Source organism: Hyla sarda, chromosome 2, assembly GCF_029499605.1.
Source record: "Hyla sarda isolate aHylSar1 chromosome 2, aHylSar1.hap1, whole genome shotgun sequence".
NCBI lineage: Eukaryota > Metazoa > Chordata > Amphibia > Anura > Hylidae > Hyla > Hyla sarda.
In genome coordinates this window covers 217,527,683-217,546,447 of record NC_079190.1, presented here as the reverse complement: position 1 = coordinate 217,546,447, position 18,765 = coordinate 217,527,683, and the positions used below count along the sequence as shown (strand labels likewise).

The 18,765-nt window shown below is 43.4% G+C and overlaps 1 protein-coding gene across 2 annotated transcripts in view; it reads right to left on the bottom strand.

Moving 5' to 3' along the window:
• Positions 1 to 158: 158 nt before the first annotated feature.
• KSR1 (kinase suppressor of ras 1) overlaps positions 159 to 18,765 on the bottom strand; it is a 206,138-nt gene continuing 187,531 nt past the window's right edge. For both annotated transcript variants that reach the window (XM_056556364.1, XM_056556363.1), the window contains 5 exons: positions 15,277 to 15,410; positions 15,049 to 15,180; positions 14,105 to 14,240; positions 8,694 to 8,827; positions 159 to 3,577 (listed from right to left, as the gene is read on the bottom strand). In XM_056556364.1, the coding sequence (XP_056412339.1) occupies positions 3,499 to 3,577; positions 8,694 to 8,827; positions 14,105 to 14,240; positions 15,049 to 15,180; positions 15,277 to 15,410 (615 nt within the window). In that variant the 3' untranslated portion in view covers positions 159 to 3,498. The remainder of the gene's footprint in view (positions 3,578 to 8,693; positions 8,828 to 14,104; positions 14,241 to 15,048; positions 15,181 to 15,276; positions 15,411 to 18,765) is intronic.

The following is an 18,765-nucleotide window of genomic DNA, read 5'->3' as shown; positions in this document are numbered from 1 at the left end:
TTTCTGTCTAACTGCTCTCTGATGAATCACGTCCCGGGAGCTGTGCAGTTCCTATGGGGATATTCTCCCATCATGCACAGCTCCCGGGACGTGACATCATCATTGAGCAGTTAGACAGAAAACTTCAGAAGCTAATAACTATTGGAAGGATTAATATTTTTTTAATAGAAGTAATTTACAAATCTGTTTAACTTTCCGGAGCCAGTTGATATATACAAAAAAAAGGTTTTGCCTGGAACACCCCTTTAAGTAGATGCCACAGTCATGCAGTATTGTGACTGCACCACCTAAGCTGTTAGATGGGAGTAGGCCCCCACAATGTGATTGCGGGGTTCCATTTGGTTTTCCTAACATAAACTAATCTAGTGAAGTCAGCCATGACAGTACTCCTATTAGGCCTTGCCTTGTAAGCAGTTTTTTGACAATATGTTGCAACATGTAAGTAATTAAGTGATCACATGGTTATGTTACCTACTTTTAAAAATATACATAAAAATGACAAACCCCTTTCCCACTTGTCATATAAAAAAAAACACCCAGTATAAATAAACATAAAATATCACTCTATTTATCCCACATGATGAAAATAGTTAAAAAAAAAAAAAACCTAATGCAAGATTTGCTGATTTTAGATAATTTTGCTTCCCAAAATAAAACTTTGGGGTGGTTGGGTTGGGGGGTCCCTGCGATCAGACATCTTGTCCTCTTTCCTTTGGATAGGGGATAAGATGTCTAGGGGTGGAGTACCCCTTTAAAGAGCTTTGCTGCATTGTGAGTTGAGTAACATCTGATGAAAGGTGAACAAGCACAATTGTAACTGCCAAATATAAAATGTTCAGTTCGAGTTGTAACTTTGTTTTATTTGAGATAAAGGAGTGTAAAACATGGTACTTCGGCTCTATGCCTTTTTTTTTAAACATCTTGAGCGTTGTATTTCTTTGTTAAAAGAGCTTTTGAAGTGGTTAGTTGAATTCTCCAAGCAAATACATGTAGCCCTCATTTCCACTGTGTCTTTCGCAAAGTTCAAGTGTTTGCATCTGCACTTACAGATCGCTGCTGAGTGGTACACTTAGACAATCTCTTCAGGCTGAAAGTACTGTAGAACTCAAAAGGGGAAAAGCTCTAACATTCTCCCTTCAGACTCATATCTAGTAATAGCATACATAACGAGACAAAAAAAAAAATATGGATGTATTTCTATCATTAAAGTTTAGAGATTTTGAATATTTGCCCATACTGGCTGATGTGTTGTAATTTTATTCCAAAATCAGATTCATTTGGATTCCTACAGAAATTAGGCTCTGTTCAGGATGCACATAAGTCCTCCATCAGAGGCATACATCAGGAAGATTCACTAAGAATGCTATTCTATCCAGCAGAAAAAGAAAAAAATGTACCAATAAAAATGTGCCACTCTTTTGGCATACAGCAGGCGGATAGGGCCCTGTGGATATTATCAATGACTAAATGAATCCTATGGATATGAACTTGGCCTTAGTTGAGTTTAGACCTCAGATGACTAGCACTGAGGAAGCTTTACTCTATGGTTTTCAGCGTGTCAACTATAACTACACGTATAACTGTCCACTGTGAATAAGGCAGAAGATTTTCTTTAGAAATCTATTGGGGGCATTTATCATTGTGTTTTGAGCGTTTTTTGTTGCTTTGATTTGTTGCTATTTAGGTGTAGCTTTGTGCCTCAAGCTATTTTTTTGCACATTTTCGATTTACACCTTTTTTTTAAAAAGAGCATACAGGCCAGATGTTAAGGGTTAGACTTGTGCAGTGGTAATTAATTTATCAATAGTGACTGTCGCAAAAAAGCCACAAAACCCAACATTAAAGGGGTATTCCAAAGGATAGGATGTCTGGTCGCGGGGACCCCCTGCAATTTCCCTGCAGCACCCGCATTCTATGCGGGGGTGCGTCTCTAGTTTCGGAAACCTCCGGGTTTCCCGGGACTGGGGACGTTACGTCACACCACGCCCTCTCCATTCATGTCTATGGGAGGGGGCGTGACGGCTATCACGCCCCCTACCATAGACATGAATGGAGGGGGCGTGGCATTGCGTCACGTCTCCAGTCCCGGAAACCCGGAGGTTTCTGAAACTAGAGACGCAGCTCCGCATAGAATGCAAGGTGCTGCATGGAGATTACGGGGGGGTCCCAGCAGCAGGCCCCCCACGATCAGACATCTTATCTCCTATCCTTTGGATAGGGGATAAGATGTTTTTGCCCGGAATATCCCCTTTAAGGTGCAATTCTACACCAGCCCAACCTAGCGTAGCTTTTTGGTGTATGTGAAGAGTGAAATATTAGAAAATTTGTATCCTCCACAAAATGTATCAAATGCCCTGCGGCCATTTAATAAAAGAACAAAAAAATTTACTAAATCAAACACATCTTAGTAAATGCCCCACCATGATCTTTATCGATTTTTACAAAAATCCTCATTAGTGGTGGCACAACTGGTAACTGTAAATGACGCTCGTAGCGACATTAACATAGGGCAACAATGATGCTCCTTGCCCTGCAAGGACCTCAATGATGAAAATGTCCATCAAACTTTCAGCCACAATTTTTTTTAATTACCGATCTTTTTTGGATGTTGTGTGTTTGACTTATGTTAAGTCATGAAATGTAAAAAATGACTGAAGATTTATTTTAAGTAGATGATTCTGTATCAACAGAGAGTGGGTACCTGAGCAGCAAGTGTCACAGTTTGTCTACAACTTAAAATCAGTCTTTAGTTATCGCAATAACTTGCAGTGAACCTAACTCTGCTTGCTGACATCTAAACTTATGCGTACTGTATTCAGAAGGGCCCATCATGGCGGACTTAGACAGAGATTGACTTGACAGCAGAGGAGTGTCTTTTATATTGCCTCATGAGCACATTATGGCTTAGGAATGAAAAACTATTTTAGGTTAGGTGGAGTGACATGAAAAGTTACAGCCCCTAGATTCATTTCAATTTAATTCCGTAGCTTATACAGGAGAAAAAAAAGTCAGTCACATTTATTCACTTTCATCAACACAATACAACTCACAAGCCTAAAATCATATGTAAACAACAAAATCAGCAGGTAAAGTTAAAGCTTAAAATGGGTTATCCAGCCATAGAAAAACAGTGCTAACTTCTTTCATAAATGCACCACCCTGTCCTCAGACTGTGTGTGGTATTGCAGCTTAGTTCCATTGAAGTGAATGCAGCCAAGTTGTAATACCATACACTACCTGAGGACAGGGGTGGTGCTATTTTTGGAAGAAGAGCTCTGTTTCTCTATCCTTGGTTAATCTTTAAGCCATTCAGCACTGTAGGGGTATGCAAGATACCTGCTCTCTCCAGGACAGTGCCGAATGGATTAAAGTAAAAATGAATTAAAGAGGGAAAAAAAGAAAATCCATTACAGGGAGTCACAACTGGCTGCAAATCCAATCTCTGCTGGTTGCTGTAGTACTAAGCATGAATATTACTTTCAGATATCTCACAGCATATTAGATCTTTTGGTTACCCTGCTCCAAGACTCCCAGGCCAAACCTTTCAAAACGGGGGATACTTTTGCTACTGTTAATGCTAGAAGAAGGGGAACAAAACAAACATGTCTAAGTTAGACCAGTTAAAACATTTCAGTTTGCACTTCATCCACTATACACACATAATATCATTAACTTTAAGATTGTCCAACAATTCAGATGCACTTTGGAGTGTGTGATATTTATTGTATTTTCTGAAAACTTGAATAAAAGTTACAGTCGTTGCTGTATATGTTGGCACCCCTGAACTTTTTCAGGAAAGTGAAGTATTTCTTACAGAAAAGGATTGCAGTAACATGTGTTTTGCTATACATGTTTATTCCCTTTGTGTGTATTGGATTACCAATGGATTTTGGGTCGCACTGTACAGCCCAGTGTCAGAAAGCTGGGTTTGCGTCTGAGATCTCTGGTCTTCCAGCAGGACCATGACCCCAAACATACGTCAAAAAGCACCCAGAAATGGATGGCAACAAAGTGCTGGAGAGTTCTGAAGTGTCCAGCAATGAGTCCAGATCTAAATTCTATTGAACACCTGTGGAGAGATCTTAAAATTGCACTTTGGAAAAGGCGCCCTTCCAATAAGAGAGACCGGGAGCAGTTTGCAAAGGAAGAGTGGTCCAACATTCCAGCTGAGAGGTGTAAGAAGCTTATTGATGGTTATAGGAATCCACTGATTTCAGTTATTTTTTCCAAAGGGTGTGCAACCAGATATTAAGTTAAGGGTGCCAATAATTTTGTCCAGCCCATTTTTGGAGTTTGGAGTGACATTATGTCCAATTTACTTTTTTCCTCCTTTTTTGGTTTAGTTCCAATACACACACAAAGGGAATAAACATGTGTATAGCAAAACATGTGTTACTGCAATCCTTTTCTGTGAGAAATGCTTAATTTTCTTGAAAAATTTCATGGGTGCCAACATTTACGGCCATGACTGTATGTTAAAAAAAACAACAGCTTTCAGGCCTAACAAATCCAGAAAAAGTGGGACACTTTTTTATTGAATAAAACACTTGATGGTTGTTCAACTGCTCATGTAGTGTGTAAAACACATGATCTCCCCCTTGTCTTATTTTACAATTGCCACATTGACAAAAGAGACCGTTTATGTTATTGCACTTCCTTATTCTTCAGAAGCGAACGCAGATACTACCAACCCATAGCAAAAAAGGAAGCAGAGCTGCAAGTTCCTCATATCTTCTTGAGAATGCTATCGTATGAAAGCTCTGGATACTACTGATCATTCAATCCAATGTAAAAAACATCTGGTCCAAATTAAAATTATGTTCCTTTAGGGGAATCTAGCCCATGCCAGGGTCTTAGTAACAAATTAAAAATTATGCATTTTAGGTGCGACCATCATAACTTGCACTTCATATTGGATGGTGGGATATGATGGCATATACTACTGATATTGTGCAGTTCATTGATAGACAATCTTAAAAAAAAAACAGCTGATACACACACAGACTAAAAAGTGCTTATTAGAAGGACAAAAGAAAAGCACCCAGTGCAATGAATCCACTAAATGCTGGTAACCCTGCTTTAGAAAATGTTACTGCTGGCCCATAGTGCTTGAGCAACTAGATACACAGAGAGTCCTATGGTTAGTGCCAAGTAGATTTCTGGCAGTCAGAATTTGTTATTCAAGCAAACAGCCCACACCAAGAGAATAGCAGGCAAGAAAAAGATTGAAGCGGCAAATACATCCAAGGGTTAAAAAGGTTTTCTAATATTGGTGATTATTTGTTTTGTGGATGGAAGGTAAGTGTCCACGAAGCTGTAGGTTAGCAGAAGACGCATGGAAGCATGCAAGGCAGAGCCCAGTTAGATGGCCAGCAGCTATAACCTATGAGGAGGAGAAAGCACAGTTAGTTAATAATTCTCCATATTGTAAAGAGATGGAAAAAACAGTAGGTTAGTAACGTACGACACAGTCTAAAAGGCAAGTGAAAAGACACTGCAAATGACATGTCAACTTTCCTGCATATTTTGATCTTTAAAGTGTGCCTGTCAGATCCCACAAAAATTTTTTTGTTACTCAGTACCTAATCCTGACCATGTACATCTCATTTTTATGCCTCTATCACCTATTTTTATTTTAAAAATCCCTCTTTTCATTAGCTCACAGTGTTAGAAATCCTCTCAGGAGAAGGAGTGTGTCCCTCCCTTGTGATGGTGGGAGGTGATTGGTGGGTCTGCTCATGCAGCTTTGTCTATGAGTCATCTCTTGTCCATGGACAAGCTGATGCTGCTGCAGGACTGGTTAGTGTCTGGTTAGTGTAGGTATTGGGACCCCTAGTGGTGGGATTTTCAGGGGGCGTTTTGTTTATTAAATACTCAAAAAAATGTTAAACAACCATATTACAAAAGGTCATTATTTTTCATCAGTAACAACATATAAAAAGTTTTTGGATCTGACAGTGCCCATTTAAAAATTTCACTACACCTCACTAAATCTACTATAAAACTAGGGCTCCAGAGACAACTTCAATGTTTCCCTATGAAAAAGAAAGTTGTAAACTGGCATGCATTACATCTTATATATAACTGGATTTTCTGAGGTGGTCCCTTTTGTTCCCATAGGTTAACATTAAAGGGATTTTTCAGGGAAAACCCATTGATAGTCTATCCACAGGATAGCAGTTCCTACTAAAGTGAATGGTAACTGGGCTGCAGTAACCCAGCACCAACGTTACATAACGCATGGCGCAGTAGCATCCGCTTCTGTACACTTTGTTACTTCCACGGCAGCACCCTGTCGATCGGCTATTTATGGCCTATGCTGTTGAAAGTCTATTAATGGGTTTTCCCTGGATAATTCCTTAAAATCGACAGAGACTTGTGGTAATGCAGTGATCATTTTGTGACTCCTTGGAACCTTAGCCTACATTCAAAATGACTGCAATGTAACTGAAAATAGAAACAAAATGACCTTCTGTAAAGGAAAAGCAGAACTTAGTCAGAACCTCTTGATTTTTCAGGGTCAGAAACCAGCAGAGTCATTATCAGTGAACTATACAACCCTGGTCACAAACAGAATATAAATATCTATCATTATATTTTATATGTAATATTTCTTACATGAAGACCAAGTCTAAAGCAGCAGCTACCATGTCTGTGGATATATAACTAAATATTCAAATATATTCTGTTATAGATGGGCCTAGTTTCAGCTTAAACAAGCTTTATGCAAGACACCCAAGGAATCAAACTAAGGGGTATTCCTTTTAAGTCCATATTATCCTGGCAGTGTATCTGAGCAGTGATATATTACCTAGACCTCTTCTGTGATGCTTAATTTTATAAAATAATAGTCCACGGAATGCAGGGGTGATAAGGAATAAGACTGCCCTTTTACTTGTTGGTGACGGGGCAGTGGATGTGAAAGCCATGCTGGGAGAATTGACCCTTTGTGTAAAAATTGTTCCAATGTCTACTAACAGTACATGCAAGATAAATACATGTCATATGGAGGAATTAGTGATACAGGGGGAAACCAAGCAGAAAGAAGGTAAAGAGGAGAATCAACAATGCAAATGAGTTCAGAGATAACCAAAGTGGTGTGCCAGGGCCCACAGCAGGATCATGGAGGATGGAAAGAGGGATGTCAGCGATGAAATCACCAAATAAAAACCAAGAGGAAAAAGAAGGTAAAAAGAACCAGTTAATAAAGTTGCCTTATTTATCTAGACAGATGCAGCAGTTTTGTGACACCCCAGTGACATAAATATGAACTCATTTTGTGTTAAAATTTTATACTGGAGAAACACAATTGAGCTGTATACTGTACTAACCTCTCCCTTTTACTGTAACTTTATTTAATGCTATGTTTATCATATGAAACCCTCAAAACTAGGCCTGGGCTTATAATGTGTTACACTTACATTAAAATGATCTGACTGAATAGATGTTAACCTCATATTTCTTTACAAGATTGAATACCAGTGTAGCAGAAAATAATTGGCTCTAAATGTTACTAAGCCCCTTGACAGTATATAGATGTAGTGTGTACCATCTAAGTATCATGGCAAGGCAGACTATGAATCTGTATCAGAATGGTTACGCAAACGCCATGCCACAATACTTTTAAAGAGTAGTGCACCATCCATACAGAGGGCATGCCAATATATATATATATATATATATATATATATATATTGTATAGTAAGATTAGGGGGCACACGACATCTAAGTCATTGAACAATTACAGTATTTCGCCGTATAACACGCACTTTTTCTTCCCCAAAACTGGGGGGGAAAAATTGTTGCGTCATATACGGCAAATACACATTAAAACCCTGTCCTATCGCGGCGGTCCCTGCGGCCATCAACGGCCGGGACCCGCGGCTAATACAGGACATCACGATCGCGGTGATGCGCTGTATTAACCCTTCAGACGCGGCGATCAAAGCTGACCACCTCGTCTGATGCGAAAATAACACTAACCCGGCTGCTCAGTCGGGCTGTTCGGGACTGTCGCGGTGAAATCGCGGCATCCCGAACAGCTTACAGGACACCGGGAGGGACCTTGTCTGCCTCCTCGGTGTCTGCTCTGTGCCGTGATCCCCTGCATGGCCGGCGCTTTCCTTCGTCGTCATCACGTCGTCGCGCACGCCTTCCCGTCATCCAATAGGAGCGGCGTGCGTAGTGGTGTGTGTAGCGATGTGATGGCGGCGACGGAGAGCGAGTATACCAGGCAGCAGAGATGTTCCGGAGCGACGGGGACACCCCGGGGATGCAGCGACAGCGATGGAGGGCGACATCCAGGGCAGCGGTGACGGGTGATGGGTCCGGAGCGGCTGGGACACGTGAGGATTACCTCCTATACCAGTGGTCTTCAACCTGCGGACCTCCAAATGTTGCAAAACTACAACTCCCAGCATGCCCGGACAGCCAACGGCTGTCCGGGCATGCTGGGAGTTGTAGTTTTGCAACATCTGAAGGTCTGCAGGTTGAAGATCACTGTCCTATACTTTACATTGTATTTGATTCAGAATCTTTATTTTCTAGATTTTTATCCTTTAACATTGGGTGCATCTTAAATGCCGGAGCGTCTTATATGACGAAAAATAAGGGTATCTTTGTTTCCAAAGAAGCATTTCGAGAGCACCTATCTGTACAATGGTCAGTGTCAGACAAGACCCTGAGATACTCACTCTGCAGATTTCCAGAAGTGACCTGGATGTGACAACCTTCGGTTAAGTTTTGGCAGTTTCTCTAACATGTCCATAAGGATTGTAAAGCTTGGCCTTTCATTGAAATCAAATGCCCAACATGCAGCCAAAATCTCCTGTTTAAAATAAAAGTTTATTAAAAAAAAAATGTCACAAAACTCAGAAAAGTGCAATTCAATATAGATAAAAGACAAATGAGATATTACACAGATGAAGTCATCACATACAACCACATACATGTTGCAGTTCCTGTGAGTCCATTTTCTGCCATGCAGGCAGCCATGTTTCCCCTAGAGCAGGGATGCAGTGTTATACATTGGACCTTCAGAGGCTTATAGAGGGGTCCCAAGTGGGGACATCCTATCTATGATGACCATATGCCTAAGATGTCATATAGGTAGGGGCGGTCATTTTAACCCCTTAAGGACCAGACCATTTTACACCTTAAGGACCGGAGCGTTTTTTGCACATCTGACCACTGTCACTTTAAACATTAATAACTCTGGAATGCTTTTAGTTATCATTCTGATTCCGAGATTGTTTTTTCGTGACATATTCTACTTTAACTTAGTGGTAAAATTTTATGGTAACTTGCATCCTTACTTGGTGAAAAATCCCCAAATTTGATGAAAAAAATGAAAATTTAGCATTTTTCTAACTTTGAAGCTCTCTGCTTGTAAGGAAAATGGATATTCAAAATAATTTTTTTTTTGGTTCACATATACAATATGTCTACTTTATGTTTGCATCATAATATTTATGAGTTTTTACTTTTGGAAGACACCAGAGGGCTTCAAAGTTCAGCAGCAATTTTCCAATTTTTCACCAAATTTTCAAACTCGCTATTTTTCATGGACCAGTTCAGGTTTGAAGTGGATTTGAAGGGTCTTCATATTAGAAATACCCCACAAATGACCCCATTATAAAAACTACACCCCCCAAAGTATTCAAAATGACATTCAGTAAGTGTATTAACCCTTTAGGTGTTTCACAGGAATAGCAGCAAAGTGAAGGAGAAAATTCAAAATCTTCATTTTTTACACTCGCATGTTCTTGTAGACCCAATTTTTGAATTTTTGCAAGGGGTAAAAGGAGAAAATGTATACTTATATTTTTAGTCTAATTTCTCTCGAGTAAGCACATACCTCATATGTCTATGTAAATTGTTCGGCGGGCGCAGTAGAGGGCTCAGAAGGGAAGGAGCGACAAATGGTTTTTGGGGGGCATGTCACCTTTAGGAAGCCCCTTTGGTGCCAGGACAGCAAAAAAAAACAAACACATGGCATAGCATTTTGGAAACTAGACCCCTCGGGGAACATAACAAGGGGTAAAGTAAACCTTAATACCCCACAGGTGATTCACGACTTTTGCATATGTAAAAAAAAAAAATGCTTGGTTTCCCAAAAATTTAACATTTTTAAAAAAAGGATAATAGCAGAAAATACCCCCCAAAATGTGAAGCCCAATTTCTCCCGATTCAGAAAACACCCCATATGGGGGTGAAAATTGCTCTGCTGGCGCACTACAGGTCTCAGAAGAGAAGGAGTCACATTTGGCTTTTTGAAAGCAAATTTTGCTCTGGGGGCATGCCACATTTAGGAAGCCCCTATGGTGCCAGAACAGCAAAAAAAAAAAAAAAAAACACATGGCATACCATTTTGGAAACTAGACCCCTCGGGAAACGTAACAAGGGGTAATGTGAACCTTAATACCCTACAGGTGTTTCACGACTTTTGCATATGTAAAATTTTTTTTTATTTTTTTACCTAAAATGCTTGGTTTCCCAAAATGTTTACATTTTTAACCTCCCTGGCGGTATGATTCTGTCTGGAAATTTGTACCAAAAGCGGTACAATTTTTTTAACTGAATTTCACATCTCCCTCCGCCCATTTCACATCTCCCCTGTCACATTCCCCTCTCCCTTGTCACATCCCCCGTCACATTCTCCCCCCTCCTTGTCACATTCTCCCCCCTCCTTGTCACATTCTCCCCCCTCCTTGTCACATTCTCCCCCCTCCTTGTCACATTCTCCCCCTCCTTGTCACATTCTCCCCCCTCCTTGTCACATTCTCCCCCCTCCTTGTCACATTCTCCCCCCTCCTTGTCACATTCTCCCCCCTCCTTGTCACATTCTTCCCCCTGTCACATTCTTCCCCCTGTCACATTCCCCCCCGACACATTCCCCCCCTTGTCACATTCCCCCCCTTGTCACATTCCCCCCCCTGTCACATTCCCCCCCCTGTCACATTCCCCCCCCTGTCACATTCCCCCCCCCCTGACACATTCCCCCCCTTGTCACATTCCCCCCCTTGTCACATTCCCCCCCTTGTCACATTCCCCCCCTGTTACATTCCCCCCCCTGTCACATTCCCCCCCTTGTCACATTCCCCCCCCCTGACACATTCCCCCCCTTGTCACATTCCCCCCCTGTTACATTCCCCCCTTTGTCACATTCATCCCCTGTTACATTCCCCCCCCCCTTGTCACATTCCCCCCCTGTCACATTCCCCCCCTTGTTACATTCCCCTCCTTGTTACATTCCCCCCCTCTGTCACATCCCCCCCCTTTGCCACATTTCCCCCTGTCCCCCCTTGTCACCTTGTCCTGCAGTAACATACACTAGGTTTGCCGGGCAGATTTCAAACCTAGTGTATTTCCTGCAGAACAAGTCCTTTCCCCTTCAGCCAATTACAGGCTTTACACCACTGCGGCCTGTGATTGGCTGAAAAGTGAAAGGTCCTAGAAGATGAATAGTGAAGAGAGGACACCCCCGACCGCACGGAGGGGAACGGCATCTGCAGGGACCGGGACTAGGTGAGCAAAAGTTTTTTTTATTTTACTACTTCTTCCTTTTACACTTAGCTCAGTGTTTTTCTACCAGGGGGCCTCCAGCTGTTGTGAAACTACTACTCCCAGCATGCCCTGACAGCCTTTGGCTGTTCGGGCATGCTGAGAGTTGTAGTTTTGCAACAGCTGGAGGCCCCCTGGTAGGGAAACACTGACTTTTAGTATTTTTCTTTACCTGCTCTGGCCGGCCCCCGCAACGGGAGCCGACCAGAGCAGATAATCGCATGTTTTCCCGGGGGGCCGCATCGCTATATCGCATTGCTTTTGCAATATATCATGCAGCCCGGCCGGGAACTCTGCAATTCTACCCCGAGCGTGACTCGGGGTTACCGATCCTGCAGGGAAAATTAACCCCGAGTCACGCTCGGGAATACCGCTCAGGAGGTTAAAAAGGGTAATAGCAGAAAATACCCCCCAAAATTTGAAGCCCAATTTCACCCGATTCAGAAAACACCCCATATGGGGGTGAAAAGTGCTCTGCTGGCACACTACAGGTCTCAGAAGAGAAGGAGTCACATTTGGCTTTTTGAAAGCAAATTTTGCTCTGGGGGCATGCCACATTTAGGAAGCCCCTATGGTGCCAGAACAGCAAAAAAAAAAAACCACATGGCATACCATTTTGGAAACTACACCCGTCGGGGAACGTAACAAGGGGTGATGTGAACCTTAATACCCCACAGGTGATTCACGACTTTTGCATATGTAAAAAAAACAAAAAATTTTTTACCTAAAATGCTTGGTTTCCCAAAAATTTTACATTTTTAAAAAGGGTAATAGCAGAAAGTACCCCCCAAAATTTGTAACACAATTTCTTCCGAGTACGGCGATACCCCATATGTGGCCCTAAACTGTTGCCTTGAAAGACGACAGGGCTCCAAAGTGAGACCGCCATGCGCATTTGAGGCCTAAATTAGGGACTTGCATAGGGGTGGACATAGGGGTATTCTACGCCAGTGATTCCCAAACAGGGTGCCTCCAGCTGTTGTAAAACTCCCAGCATGCCTAGACAGTCAGTGGCTATATGGCAATACTGGGAGTAGTTGTTTTGCAACAGCTGGAGGCTCCGTTTTGGAAACAGTGGCGTACCAGACATTTTTCATTTTTATAGGGGAGGGGAGGGGGGCTGTGTAGGGGTATGTGTATATGTAGTGTTTTTTACTTTTTATTTTATTTTTTGTTAGTGTAGTGTTTTTAGGGTACAGTCACACGGGCGGGGGTTCACAGTAGTTTCTCGCTGGCAGTTTGAGCTGCGGCAGAAAATTTGCCGCAGCTCAAACTTGCAGCCGGATACTTACTGTAAACCTCCGCCCATGTGAGTGTACCCTGTACGTTCACATTGGGGAGGGGGGAACATCCAGCTGTTGCAAAACTACAACTCCCAGCATGTACGGTCTATCAGTGCATGCTGGGAGTTGTAGTTTTGCAACAGCTGGAGGCACACTGGTTGTGAAACACCGAGTTTGGTAACAAACTCAGTGTTTTGCAACCAGTGTGCCTTCAGCTGTTGCAAAAGCTACAACCCCCAGCATTTACGGACAGCGGAAGGGCATGCTGGGTCTTGTAGTTATGCAACAGCTGGAGGCATACTACTTTGGCTGGGGATGCTGGGGATTGTAGTTATGCAACAGCTGGAGACACACTGGTTTTCTACTTAACTCAGTGTGCCTTCAGCTGTTGCAAAACTACAACTCTCAGCAGTCACCGACAGCCAACGGGCATGCTGGGAGTTGTAAAAAAAATGTGCCTCCAGCTGTTGCAAAACTATAAGTCCCAGCATGCCCATAAGGGAATGCTGGGAGTTGTGGTGGTCTGCCTCCTGCTGTTGCATAACTACAGCTCCCAGCATGCCCTTTTTGCATGCTGGGAGCTGTTGCTAAGCAACAGCAGGAGGCTGTCACTCACCTTCTGCTGCTACTCCACGCCGCATCAGGTCAGTCCCTCTCCGCCGCCACTGCTCCTGGGGCCCCGATCCCAACATTGATGCCGGGGATCGGGGCCCCCAGCACCCGGGGTCTTCTTCCCGCACGAAGGGCGGAAGAAGGGCGGAGCGGGTTGCGGGAGTGACACCCGCAGCAGGCGTCCTGATTGGTCGGCCGGTAAACCGGCCAACGAATCAGGGGCATCGTGAGGTGGCACCAGTGCCACCTCACCCCTGCTGGCTATGGCTGTTCGGGGCTGTCTCTGATGGCCCCGATCAGCCAGTAATTCCAGGTCACCGGGTCACTGGAGACCCGATTGACCCGGAATCGCCGCAGATCGCTGGACTGAATAGTCCAGCGATCTGCGGCCATCGCCGACATGGGGGGGCATAATGACCCACCTGGGCGATATGCCGCGATGCCTGCTGAACGATTTCAGCAGGCATCGGGCACCGGCTCCCCTCCGGGTAGCGGCGGGGGGGCCGGGAATGGACAGGACGTACTCCTACGTCCTCGGTCCTTAAGGACTCGGAAACGGGGGCGTAGGAGTACGTCTATTGTCCTTAAGGGGTTAAGACATATTATCCAATGAGAATTTTTGAAGCTTTATCTTAAAATATACTTACAGTGACCTCTTTTCCGAGACTTATAGTAGATAACAACTGCTTCACACCTTCACCACTTCCAACTTGCCAAATAAGAGCCTCAGTTGCTTGACTTTTGAAAGGCCAATCCCGAGCTTGCAGTTCATACCATACAGTCCTTTAAAAAATAAATAAATAAAAAATATAGAACTATCTGTATAACTGTATATACAAATATATGTTCTTAGAATTTAGAAAGCTATTGCAGAGTAAAGAAATACGATATATAACACTACATGTAGGGTCTTGAAACATGTATCATATGAAACTGCCATTGGCCAAAAAAAGGTGTAGTTTTATTCTTCTCACGTTGCGCAATTTTCATACACATACATTCTTGATGAGAAAAAAAAAATATCCCAGTTTTGAGACCTATGTTTATATGCATTTTTTCCAGCCTTGCTAACTATGCAATCTATGTTTTTTACTCTTGGTCAACATACATCTAACCATGCACAAGAGGTAACTGTTAACAAGACATCTTTTCTAGAATACTTAGAAACATGCACAAACTGGATCAGCTGAAGGTGCACATTTATTTTAAGAAGGAGATAATTGGCTGGCAGACACCAATGGCAGAGGCTTATATCCTATGGGACAAAGGTTTGGGAATACTGAACCCAACATGCACCCAGGGACTGCTGGGCTGCCCCCATAAATATTAGACCACTGATCTTTTCAGACAAAATTGACATTTACCTTATGTATATGGTCAGCCTTCTACTTAATTAATATTTGCTAAAGTAATGGACATATAAATGTATATAGGCATCGTAAAATTCGGAGGAGCAGGACTTTTTGTGTAAGACTAATGAAGGTGGAATTTCATGGTTTATTGTCACATGAATGAAGCATATCATGTCACACAGCAGATACTGTACAAAGCTTACCCAAACACATGACTCAGTGATAGAGATCACACTCACCCAAAAGCGTAGACATCTGCAGCTTTTGAAAAAGGAAGTTTATCTTCATCCTTCCCAGGGGCCATCTCACGTACAATTTCAGGTGCCAAAAAACATAACCAATCATGGCTCAACTTCAGTTCATTTTCTCGCCTAGCCAAAGAAGCAACAGTAAAGATCAGAAAAAGGTGGGAGCAAAACTTAGTACTCCATAAAAATATTTTAAGATTCCATAAGACATGGACTTACCTTCCCTCCTGTACAACTCCTGATATTCCGAAGAGGCCAAAGTCTGTGATGATCACTTTGCCATTTTCATAGAAAACATTCTTTGATTTTAAATCTTTGTGCACAATGCCTTTGGCATGCAGGTAACCCATACCCTGAAAATAAAAAATAACATTTGTAGAAATGTAAATGACAGAATTTAATAGAATATCCTGAAACAGTACAACTTAATGCAGCCTTTAGTTAATTTCAGTGTTGCAGTATGACAGGTGATGTGTAAGGTCGTAGATAAACCCTTTATCCAATGGAGGTGATTTCCAGCCATATTAGTGTCGAAAACTCTCAGTTATTTCACTCCAGGAAAACCCCCTACTCCCATTTCTACCTCAAAGTAAATTGGTGTAGGGATGTACAATTTTTGCCTAACGCTGTATTTTGGCTAAGATGTTTGTAATATTTTGGAAAGTATCTTTAACCCCTTAAGGACACAGCTCATTTTCACCTTAAGGACGCAGGCCTTTTTTGCAAATCTGACCACTGTCACTTTAAGCATTAATAACTCTGGGATGCTTTTACCTTTCATTCTGATTCCGAGACTGTTTTTTCGTGACATATTTTACTTTATGTTAGTGGTAAAATTTTGTCGATACTTTTTTTTTTACTTTGAAACTCTCTGCTTATAAGGAAAATGGATATTCCAAATAAATTATATATTGATTCACATATACAATATGTCTACTATATGATTGCATCATAAAGTTGACATGTTTTTACTTTTGGAAGACACCAGAGGGCTTCAAAGTTCAGCAGCAATTTTCAAAATTTTCACAAAATTTTCAAAATCAGAATTTTTCATGGACCAGTTCAGTTTTGAAGTGGATTTGAGGGGCCTTCATATTAGAAATACCCCACAAATGACCCCATTATAAAAACTGCACCCCTCCAAGTATTCAAAATGATATTCAGTAAGTGTGTCAACCCTTTAGGTGTTTCACAGGAATAGCAGCAAAGTGTGCAAAATTATTTTTCTTCATTTTCCCATCCAACTTTAACGAAAATTCGTCAAACACCTGTGGGGTGTTCAGGCTCACTATACCCCTTTTTACGTTCCGTGAGGGGTGTAGTTTCCAAAATGGGGTCACATGTGGGTATCTATTTTTTTTTTTTATGTCAGAACCGCTTTAAAATCAGCCACCGCTGTGCAAATCACCAATTTAGACCTCAAATGTACATGGTGCGCTCTCACTCCTGAGCCTTGTTGTGCGTCCGCAGAGCATTTTACGCCCACATATGGGCTATTTCCGTACTCAGGAGAAATTGCATTACAAATGTTGGGGGTCTTTTTTTCCTTTTAACTTTGTGAAAATAAAAAGTATGGGCCAACACCAGCATGTTAGTGTCAAAAAAATTTTTTTGACAATAACCGGCTGATGTAGACCCCAACTTTTCCTTTTCATAAGGGGTAAAAGGAGAAAAAGCCCAAAATTTGTAACACGATTTTTCCTGAGTACGGAAATACCCCATATGTGGCCCTAAACTGTTTCCTTGAAATACGACAGGGCTCTGAAGTGAGAGAGCACCATGCGCATTTGACGACTAAATTAGGGATTGCATAGGGGTGGACATAGGGGTATTCTACGCCAGTGATTCCCAAACAGGGTGCCTCCAGCTGTCGCTAAACTCCCAGCTTGCCTGGACAGTCAGTGGCTGTCCGGAAATGCTGGGAGTTGTTGTTTTGCAACAACTGGAGGCTCTGTTTTGGAAACACTGCCGTACGATATGTTTTTGTTTTTTTTATTGGGGGGGGGGGGCAATGTAAGGGGTGTTTATGTAGTGTTTTACCTTTTATTATGTGTTAGTGTAGTGTAGTGTAGTGTAGTGTTTTCAAACTTGAAGCAGGAAACTTACTGTAAACCTGCTCGTGTGAATGTACCCTGTGCATTCACATGGGGGGGCAAACCTCCAGCTGTTGCAAAACTACAACTCCCAGCATGTACTGACAGACCGTGCATGCTGGGACACACTGGAGGCACACTGGTTGGAAAACCTTCAGTTAGGTTCTGTTACCCAATTCAGTATTTTCCAACCAGGGCACCTCCAGCTGTTGCAAAACTACAACTCCCAGCATGTCGAGACAGCTGTTTGGGCATGCTGGGATTTGCAGTTTTGCAACATCTGGAGGGCTACAGTTTAGAGACCAGTGCACAGTGATTTACAAACTGTGATCCTCCAAATGTTGCAAAACTACAAATCCCAGCATGCCCAGACAGCAATTGGCTGTCTGGGCATGCTGGAAGTTGTAGTTTTGTAACAGCTGGAGGCACACAACTACAACTCCCAGCATGCCCAGACAGCCATTTGCAGCCGGGCATGCTGGGAGTTGTAGTTTTGCAACATCTGGAGGATCAGAGTTTGGCAACCACTACACAGTGATCTCCAAACAGTGGTCCTCCAGATGTTGCAAAACTACAACTCCCAGCATGCCCAGACTGTCTGGACATGCTGGGAGTTGTAGTTTTGCATCGTCTTGAGGGCCACCATCGACCACTCACCGGCCAGTCAGATCCCTCCGCAGCCTGCCGGATCCCCACTCATCCGGAGCCGCCACCGGGTAAGCTATGACTTTCCCTTCTTTCTCACCCCACTCTCCCCGGACTTCCACACGTGGGCGGAGGTCCGTCAGCGGCGACGGCGGGTGCGTGGCGATGGCGGGGGCACTTACCCCCGCCATCGCCATGCACCCGCCATTGCTGGACCTCCGGATCGCCGCGTAGGCCCCCCCCCGCCACCACCGCCCCTGCTCACCCGATCGCTGATCGGGTTAATCAAATGGGATCCCGGGGTGTCGGGCGGGAGTGGTCTCCCGTGGACACCCCGGGACTTTAGCTAATTAACCCGATCGCCGCCTTTATACGGCAGAATGCTCTAAGTTATCACTTTAAATGGGTCGTTCTGCGCGAAGGGGTGAAGCCAAACTTCTCACCTGCTGGAAACAACCGGAGGTGAAAAGTTGTGCCCCCGGGATGCAGCAGCAGCTGCAAATATGTGAACGACGGGTATACCCGTCGTTTTGCGCGAACGCACTTAAGCAGCCGACGGGTATACCCGTCGTTTTGCGTTAAGTGGTTAAAGGAAATCTGTCACCAGAGTCACCTGCACTAACCTGTCGGTACCGACAGGTAGTGCAGGTGACACGGGTGACAACGGTACTTACCTTGTCCCGGTCCATGGCGGGGATCTCCTGTAATCTTCTCCGGTATCTTTGCTCTGGGCACCGGCTTGGGGCACAGGTGGAGCTTAATGACGTAACCACTGCTGCCCAGGACCCTACAGAAAGCAGCTGCTTGGGGAATGGGCGGAGCTTAGTGACGTCACCGCTGCTGCTCTCTGCTGGGTCCTGGCTCCTGGGAACAGCAGCAGTTACATCATTAAGCTCCGCCTGTGCTCCAAGCCGGTGCTCGGAGTGAAGATACTGGAGATCCCCACCATGGACCGGGACAAGGTAAGTAC